The sequence below is a fragment of the Rhodnius prolixus genome, unplaced genomic scaffold, assembly GCF_049639745.1.
Source record: "Rhodnius prolixus isolate KJV_2025 unplaced genomic scaffold, Rpr scaffold_2, whole genome shotgun sequence".
Classification (NCBI taxonomy): domain Eukaryota; kingdom Metazoa; phylum Arthropoda; class Insecta; order Hemiptera; family Reduviidae; genus Rhodnius; species Rhodnius prolixus.
Window position 1 is genome coordinate 14,635,828 of NW_027411592.1, and position 10,024 is coordinate 14,645,851.

Genomic DNA, 10,024 nt, shown 5'->3' on the forward strand with positions numbered 1-10,024 from the left:
AATCTGGCTTTGTAGAATGAGTGAGCAGGGTTTAACTTTAATTTACCGCTCAGAGATAAAAAAAAGCAAGACAATATGAAGTTATGAAAATTTCAAGCCAGGACAATTCATCAATAATTACCGCTTTTACTGTCTTAGACTTTCTTAAAGCTAAAAAAAAATCATTTTTTAGAAATAAGGTTACTTTATTTTTTAAAAAAATTGAATTCAACTCCCGAAGCAAGTTGTTCTCTAAAACTTATTATCTCAAAATTTATTACGGTTTAACCAGCTGCACTATTTTAAGAAGATATCTCTAGAGGAAGCCGTATAAGTGTTTTACATAAAGCAGGTTTCTATTAATTTATTTATAGTTTAGGTCGCGTCAAAACGTTGACTGGCCAAAAGGAAGTTTATTCAAACAAATTAAAACTAACAAAGTTGCTCTTTTTCTAAAAAAAGGATACCCCTAAAATATTTTTTATGACTTCTCGTTTTTTGGATTTAGATTGTTTATTTCTGTTAACATAGGTAATTATTTGAAATGTTTTTGCAAAGCACATTGGGCTGTTATTTATGTAGGCTATTTTAGCAGAGATTACTGTTACTAACAAATTTATTTCAAGAGAGATTTAGTCCATGTCTGCAGAAAAATTTGAAATATGATTCGTAAAGCTATTCGTATGGTTATCTAGGTAGTTATTAGGCAATAAAGTATTTTAAGAGGAATTTAATAAATGTATTATTTTTCTCTTGGCCTCTCACACTAGCCAAATGAGAGATTTTAGGCCTAATGAATGTCAGTCAGCCGCTGTGTAGATTGTTATGTGTACTTATATATTTTTATAAGATTATTCGTAGTAAACGTATAACTAATTTTTTGTTTTTTTAATTTAACGTACGTCAACAACTGAGGATATTGGCTGGAGTTTTCTCACTGCCGGCTTCTAACGTGTCCTCCCAGTTCTACATTATCCATCGCCAAAGAGTGAGCTGTAGAGAAGATAGAAATCTATGGGTAGCCAGCTGGGCTCTAACCTGGGATCCAAGCATGGGTTTTAACTTGGGTTTAACACCTGAACAGTAATTCTTTTCTAATGTATGCTATTAAAGACATATTTTTTTAAAATGTGAACAGTCAAATGATTTTCTTCTAGCGCGATTTCCTCAATAATCTAGCATGAAAATATTTTTATAAACTTGTTTTTATGACGGTAAAGTTACATTGCCTTTCCCTGGAACATTCTGACAATGAAGTTCGGCTGGAATGGGTTCCGGGTCATGTGGTGATCAAGGGGAATGAAACAGCTGATTAGCTGGCCAGGAAATAGAGCTAACACTCCTTTCTCTGGCCCGGAACCTGTCCTGGGGATCACCAAGGGTGCAGTTCGTGCGGTTGTTAGAGATTGGATCTGGTGAGAGCATGAAAAGAACTGGGTGATGTGTCCTGGGGTCAAACACAGTAAGAGTATGAGGCCTTGGCTGTATGAACAAAGAACAGAAGAGACTCTGTACTTGGACAGAAATCAGATTACTCTGATTCACTAGTCTATTCACGGGGCACCGTAGCATCTGTACAAGGTGGGGCAGATGGTGTCAGAAAAGGGTGGAAACGGCTGCAAACGCAGTCGGTTGCGCTGTGAAACCTTTGGAACATTGTGACCAAAGAAGATGGTAGCGCAAAAAGGACTAGTAGAGAAAGTCCTCAACCTCTTTAGCAGGGGAGGTTTCGTCTACTAGATCTAAAAAAGGAAACCTATACCGTATAGGTCCCGTTCCTTTTCTACTTCTACCTTGGCTTCAATAATAATTACATTCACATAATATATTCACTTGGGAAGGAGCGCAACATGTTTTCTCTCCTGAATGACTTTATGTTATTATGTTTTAAACAAAAGTGATACGCCTACATCTATTTAGCATGTAAACAATACTTTAAAACATTTTGAACAGTACTGGAGAAACTTCCAAAACTGGAAAAATTGAATTATTAAAATCCTAAATTATTCTTCAGTTTATCATCAATCGAATATGATTCTTATGCACTAATATTCTAAATGAATTAAAATTAGAATAGAGTGTACACTCTATTCACGTGGCACTTAAGAGGGTGCTCCCCGACGTTTCTGCAAAACTTCTCACCTTTCGCTGTAGTAAACTTTCTTGTGGAACATTACACCCTTTTTAGATAAAAATGAAATTTAAAGAAAAGTGCTGAGGCCATTTTAGAAGAAAATCTCTGAAAAAAATTGGCCAAAAGTGTGGACCAAACTGTGTTTTTTGAAAGCAAAACAATTACAATCTGCACGATTGTCGATTCTCTCTTTTACGTTAATAAGCAAAAATTAAGTATCTGAATTTAAAATAGAAATATAATGAACAAATCCAAATAGGAAAACTTTTAACGCAATTTTCCTTGTGGAGTACAAATATTTGACTATCCATCACTGACAAGCCTAGGGTGTGTGGTACAAACAGACGCCCATTAAATCTATCCATTCTAAGATAGACTGTCCACTTTCCAGGGATATATTTAGCTGGTACGTACTACTGCATTCGTAGCCTGCCAAAAATATATTTATTCCAAGCAATTTCTACTTTTCTTTTCTTTTTGACCTGTTAATAACGATTTCTATCAATTTCTTAAACTATTAATTACTTGATACAATTTTCTTTTTATTTGATCTTTGTCTTGCTGCGAATTTCTAAAATATTGAAAGTTAGTTTTGTCAGGTCCTCTAGCTACTGTTCTGAGAGCGTTTGTGAGAAAGATTGCAAAATAAAATATTACAATAAGTTCGAACTGTTATTCATTTCAGCGACCACAACCGCTTTCTGTAAAACACTTTTCCTCTTGTAAAAACACCATCAAACAAGATTTCACCTGAAGTCATTATACAACTAGGGTTTTATAAATCTTTGACCATTCAGCACGAAATTGATAAAGAAATTCTTATGTTTTGTTGAGAAAATTATTATTGTTACTTTTCACGAATGATCAAACCTCCATTTTGTAGACATTGTGTCTTGGAGAAGGTCATATGAATAGGATATGTTTCCCTGTTGGAAATATTAATTTTACGTTTCGCAGTTAAGTTCCTTTTTTTACAGTTTGATAGAGAAATTTTAAAAACCGTTCTTAGCAAGCTCAGAGGATCCAAGTGGAACCTAGGTACCAAATTTCACATTTATTAGTCTTGTGGTTTCAGAGATTTCCTAATGAGTTTGTGACGAGATCTGTCTCTTACATTTACTACATAAAACTTGTATTTACAGTAAGTTAAAAATATCAGCATCTCTGTAAAAAAGTTCTTATTTAAAATAAAAAATTTACTTATATTGGTGAAGTATATCTGCCATTAATTACTAAGCTGTTTCATTCATAAACTAAGTTAGTGGCTTCGATCCTACATCGAAGTCAAATTAAGTACTTTTTGCGGCTTTTACTTATGCCAATGTGTGTCAGCTAATATTAGCTGATTTGAATTATGCTCCGTATACGTAAAGTTCGCTGTGATGATTAAATAACTCCTTACATCAATAGCCACACGTGCTCCGCCTTCTCATCAATAAAGTAGCTCTATACTATTTTCAACTGTAGTTCTTAGCTGGCCTTAAATCAATTATAGTAATAATTCATCTTAAATGCATTTTAAAACCTAAAAATCAAACAGATCTTTACTAAACAGAATACAAAAATCACTTAAATTTAAGAAATTTACCCGCTAAATCTGTTTCAAGTCGTAGCGCGAATGGTGAGGTAATAAAATGGTGTCGAATTGAATGAGTAAACTAATGAAAGACACCCCTGATCACTAATTCACCACAGGATAGCTTTATTTAATAGTATTTTATTTATAGTATTTGCAAACTTGAGCGATTAACTAAATTGGGGCAATGACTTACAGTTCAGGTTTACCACTATAGTGATTTACCTCTTAGAGGTAAATCACTGCCTACAGCAGCAGCACCATCGCATACCTGAGACTTCGTTCTCTAAGAGTGGCAGCCGCTAACTGGAATTTGAATTCAAGACTATTTTTTGAATGTTCAATGAAACAAAACTGTTTGGAACCACGCGATAGCAAATATATTCTCTATTGGAATGCTTTAACATTAAGTTGCAATAATTATTCATTGGCTAATTTCTTGACATTTTAATTACATTTTCATATTTACATTTCTTTAACGAGAGCCACAATAGATCAATGATACTTCCATTCTCCAAAACTGTGGAAGGAGGTAAAAAAAAAAAAATTAAAATGGTTTTGGCAAGTGTCTTGCAGTTGAGGCGACGAATGTTGGCCAGGTGTGTGACAAGGAGCAGCAGTCAGGGGTCATTGTAACGCCCTGGCACCCTTCCAGACTCCCAGCACCTTTCCTCTTCCTTTACCCATATTTACTAAATTCTACCTTCGCTTATTTTGTTATCTTTTAAACTATTTTTATTTTCAGAAAAGGCCAACAAAGTTATGGTCTAGAATCTCTTGTATAAAAGTGAAACAAAAGTTATAATTTTATATTCATCTTCTTTTTTTTTTTTAATAACAGACAGATTCATCTAAGAAGAAAGAGAAATTATTGCAATTTTCAGTCTTTTGTCTAATTAAATTGCACTTTAACGTGGTTGCTGGTTAAAAAACTGTTTGCTAACTTCCCTAAGTTTTTTGAGACGCACCATCAGCAACGATCTTCAATATCTACAGCTATCCCACCCAGCCTCAACACTCATTCAACAGAATACGAGAACCTGCAAAGTTAGTTGATTAAACCCATCTTCTAGGATTTGGCGAACCTACATGCAATCTCCAGTTTATTATCCATCACTCGTTTCTGTCCTCTCAGTTTTACTAACTCACACAAGTCACTCCTTCTCCTGTTACTTTGGGAAGCTACGGAGCTTTAGTAGGTGTAGAGCTACTTTTCTTCCCTTACATGATTCATTATAGCTATCCCCTCCAACAGACACTTAATCGATAGTTGGATGTAGAACCCATTTAACATTGACATTACTATAGATTCCAATGAATAAAATTTTAACTTTCTTAATGTACCCAAAATTGATTCTCGAGCTAAGGTAAGCTCAAAAACACCAAATAAATGAAAGCATAAATGAGAGCAAATAAATGAAATCCTCAAATCATTTAAGCACCTTAATAAGAAATTAAAAGCAATAAAAATAAAAGTGATTGATTCAGTTTCACTTCTTGAGGTAAAAATCTTTTTTTTTTTTTTTTGTTATTCACTAATGAAATTTAGTTACTTGGTTTTTAAATATTGAGTTAGTATTTTATTGTAACAGTCAGGTGATAGATTTAGTTTATTTCGCTTAACTGTGTAAGAATCTGTATATAAACCTACATCACAGCCTATTTCCAAAATTTAACATTATATATATTTTTTACACTCCACTGTTTTTAAGTAAACAATCCCAAGTGGCAGGCAATAGTGGCTTCCGTATGTGCACTTCCTCTATGTTTTGTAAAATAATTTTACACAAAAAATGTCAGTTGGTTAAAATTTCTTTTCTTATTATCATATAGCAACTAAAATCTTGAAAATTTTGGTATCTCATATTGAACTGATTTATCTGTAATAATATCAGATAGTATGACTAATTAATTTTCCATGCTCCAATGTTTTTTTTTGTCACATTTTGGTTCTTGTAGTACATAATACCCTTCTTAATCGGCGGTTTCGGATGTCGCCTTCTACAGAAGAATCTCATGAAGGACAAGATCTAGTATACGTTACACACATATGTATATTGATATATTTAAACATTTACTTTTGTTAGCGAAGCTTTAATTAGTATAAACAATTATGTTATAGAATGGCCACACCGGATTACAATCGGAGTGCAGTTGATGCTATATCGGAACGAGTAGCTGAAGTGACCGCTCTGGCGGAACAATTGGACGCAGCGTTATGCAGTTATCATGATATTGGAAATATATCAGATATTCTAGAATCATCGCCTTCACAAGAAGTAAGTTTAACTCTGTGGTATTCCTTCCAGGTTTAACAAATTAAAGCTTCAGGTTTACTTTCATATTCTTGTCTATTTATCTCCTGTATAAGAGGTGGTTCATGTCAAATTTTTGAGAAAACATAAAGAGTTATTCACTTTTCTACAGAGGGTTCGTTAGGATCTAATACAATTTAATCAATTCGGTGATGAGTAGTACAAGTTTTATATGGATATTTAGCAGTAGCAGCATAACCTGATGTGTAAGAAACAAAAAGAAAAGAGGGTGGAAACCCAATAAATCAAAAATGAATATTCTTGGTACCTTAAACTTTTTAGTCTTTTAAGGAATGTTTGCCCGAACTGTAATGGATAATCAAGTTGCACACTATTTCTTGAAAACTTAGATTTACTTTAACTTTACTTAATTAAATTTACTTTAAACTTAGCGTAGTTGTAAGAAATTACCGTCAATTGTAATTGTTTCCGTCAATTTTGATAAGTAAAATATATCCATATAGTGAAGCAGTCTTAAATTTTGTTATATTCAAATGAAGACACCCTAAAAGTGTACATCAACATAAACTAAAAGGTCCTGTGTTCACAGACAAATGCAGGTAGTGCTTAGTCTTATGGGTAGGCTAGGTAGTACTTGCGGAATAATTACGGCTGGTTAAAAAGTACACAGATATAGGAAGGTAAGAGCATCATTTACCTGTTTAACTGGGCTGGATGCAGATGTTTACACTTATTGCCACCTTATGTCTCACAGAAATCAAGTTTTCTTGACGGAAACTCAATTATTCCTTCTAGCATATTTTTTTAGATTTTTATTCTTCCTTTAGGGCAAGATTCACTTCAATTGTGGACACACTTCATCTTAATTAGCTAATAAGAAAGTGAGATAATAAGCAATAATAATATTTTTTTTAAGGACTGGTATGGTAGTTTGGACAAAAGTACCAGCAGCACGAGCAGCGGTGGAGGAGGTGCCACGAGTCAGTCTGCGGCTGCTTTGCCTTCATTGCATCACGAATCTTGCACCAGAATTGCTAATAAAACGTGTCATTCCGAAGAAGATGAATTCGTCACTGCCAGTGACTGTACTTGCACACCTCCATCCAGAAGTTCTTCATTCCATACAGCATCAGAAGGAGAACGTCCTTTCACACCAGTTTGGTGGCCTCATCAGGTTGTAAGTATTTTATTACTTTATTTTTCTGCATTTAACTCTTACTTTCTAAGGTTCAAATAAAATCCACCTAGCAATCAAAGCAATATTAGAAAGAAGCAAGCTTTCGTCAAATGATGTATGTCCCTGTTCCGTAAGGTAAGAATAAATTAGATTGGCCTTGGCACATTCACCGTCTTGAATTAAAAAACTTAGTCCTTACCATACCCTGCCCAATTGAGAATAAAGAGTGAAGCTAGAAGAAACACGTCGAAGAATTATATTTCAGCATCTTTGAAGATCAAAAAGCAAAGAAGGTCGGAAATTTTGAAGTCCTTTCACTTACTATTATAGTACTATTGTCACTCTATAAAAATTCCCCTCAAGAAATCACCGTTACAAACATTTGAAGTGTAGAAACCAACTCGTTTAAGTTCTTCTGACTTAGAAGACAGTGCGAGATAAGAAATGTTGAGTAACTTGAAGGCATTACATCTTAGGGAACTAGATTGTCTAGTTCTGTAAGAGAGATAATATTCATTTAAGTTCTCTATAGAGTCAAACTTTCTTATGTAATTATTTCCAGTAATACGAAGTAATTTGATTGCAGAAGGTCTCATTTAATGAAACTTCCACCTACCATTCTATAGAGCGATAAACCTTGTGTATTTTGTATCTAAATTGGTCTGAATTAAAAAAATTAATTAATTCATACACAATTTTTATTTCAGGAAGCATGTGAGGAAGTAGAAATAGTAGAAACGCAAAATTTGAGGTTATCTCAAGAAGGCTGCACTCTAACGAAGGAACGAGTGACTCAAACAAGAGATAGGTTATCAGTCGAAGATAGTAGAACTCCTGAACCACCCAGTGCGGTAGCTGGTCCTTCATTTGGCCATGGAGGAGGCCCTTCACCACCTTTACATCCACCTCAGCCGCCGCCTCCACAAGGAGAGGAAGACCCTTGGGCTATTGAAGATCATCAACTTAGAAGGGCAGCTGCACAAGACAAGGCACAGTATTACACTGGCTCTTGCCTTGCTAAACATGCTCTTGCTGGTGTCTTTTAACATGTACTCACCAAAAACGTTTTATGGTTTTATATTTTATATAAAAACACAAACATACATTGTACACACTTTCATAACATTCGTAGGAAACTAACAAAGAAATACAGAAGATACTTTCTTACATTATTTTGCGATACAATTTGTTTTCTTCAATCAGGATGTTTTTCATCTTACTGCACTTTTTCACAACCATTTTAAATCAAAACTGATTTTGTGTATTCAAACTTAAGAATTCATCATTAAGTTGCAACATTCAAGTTAATCAGAATTTACTAACCAAACATGAATTTCTTTTTTTGTCTAAATATTATATAAAAAAAAAATTATATAAATGATACATATTATATATAATATTACTGTTTCTCTAATTATATTGTTTTATTTTTTTAAAAGTACAATAATAATGGAAAATAATATTCTGTAATGCCCAAATAATGATAGATAACGATAGTAGCCCTTAATATTCATTTTGGGAATAAAATTACATATTTTAACGAATAGAAAGTTGAGACTTACAGAAATTAATTAAATGATGATTTAATTATTAACAGGTGTTTGGCTCTTAACTTGCACTGGAGTCAAACAGGTGATCTACTTGCAAAAGATCTAACAAATAAATAAAGTAAAGTACTTTTATAAGTTTAAACGATATCACAAACAACTCATGCATTTTACAAAACTTTCAAGTTCCTAATGTGCATAAATCATCCTACTACCTCACGATTCATTTTAAATTTATAATCCGCTTAGGTTTTGTCTTCTTAAGGGCCTCTAGAGAAACTGAGAGAGTGCTAGGAAGACGCCAGGTCCAATTACCTACATTTACATTATCTACAATAACCATTAAAAAAGCTTTTGTTTGTGACATTCAAAATTCTTACAAAACATTAAACAAATCAGTAATAATTGTTTAAATGAAATTAATCAATGAATTACTTTTAATTCATTACAATCCTCAATTACAGAAATAAATTTTGTTTAAAAATTCTTTTTTAAATAACCAGTAGGTAATGATTAAAAATAACATGTGTGTCTTACTTGTTTTGTGGCTTAATTAACAATTTTAATACTGTAAAGATTACATAATAATTATAGTAAATTAATTAATTCCAAAGTTGTAATTTTTATCTTTTTTTTGTATATATATGTTTTATTTATTTAATGCATGCTAGAATAAATGGTTTGTTGTTTTAATATTATTTATTTTAATAGTTTGGCGTCTGTGTTTTATGATTATTTTTTTCATGTTCAGTGTAAAACGTTTTCTAAGTGCTCGATTTTCTACCATTACTGTTTTTATTTTTCTAATATTCTTAAGTCATTAAAATATTTCAAAAAACAAAAGCTGTTGGAAAAACCAATAAGAAAAAGGAAGCAAAGCGGAAAGGTGTAGATTTTCCTGCAAGATTTTGCTCACTTCAATATGTACATAGCTATGTTGATATGTAGCTGTGTAGGTGCCAAAAGATCATGTTGTGGCAATTACTGCCACACAAGAATAATAAAGGTAAGTTGTATTATTATTGATGACAATTAAAATTGTTTTTTAGTAAAATATTCCATTTGTTACATTATATTTATATGTATGAATTTATTTTTCTAATTTAAAATAAATAACTTATTTCATTAGTTCAAAATTTTATTGAATAAAGAACTTAAAAAGAGTGTACCATATCTTTTTAATTTGGTGATGATGACAGATGAGACTATGACATATTTCGAATAAGAGGTATGGATTTTTATAAGGGATGAAAATGGTGATCTTTTTACAAAGGTACCATTATTAAAATTAGGTAAAAATTTTTTAATCTAATTAGATTTTGCTCTTGATATTGC

At 32.6% G+C, this 10,024-nt stretch overlaps 1 protein-coding gene across 5 annotated transcripts in view; it reads left to right on the forward strand.

Moving 5' to 3' along the window:
• The window catches only part of LOC141449063 (SEC14 domain and spectrin repeat-containing protein 1-B), a 47,155-nt gene extending 38,634 nt beyond the window's left edge, over positions 1 to 8,521 (forward strand). For all 5 annotated transcript variants that reach the window (XM_074118111.1, XM_074118114.1, XM_074118115.1 and 2 more), the window contains exons 14-16: positions 5,812 to 5,968; positions 6,882 to 7,142; positions 7,850 to 8,521. In XM_074118111.1, the coding sequence (XP_073974212.1) occupies positions 5,812 to 5,968; positions 6,882 to 7,142; positions 7,850 to 8,188 (757 nt within the window). In that variant the 3' untranslated portion in view covers positions 8,189 to 8,521. The remainder of the gene's footprint in view (positions 1 to 5,811; positions 5,969 to 6,881; positions 7,143 to 7,849) is intronic.
• Positions 8,522 to 10,024: the final 1,503 nt, after the last annotated feature.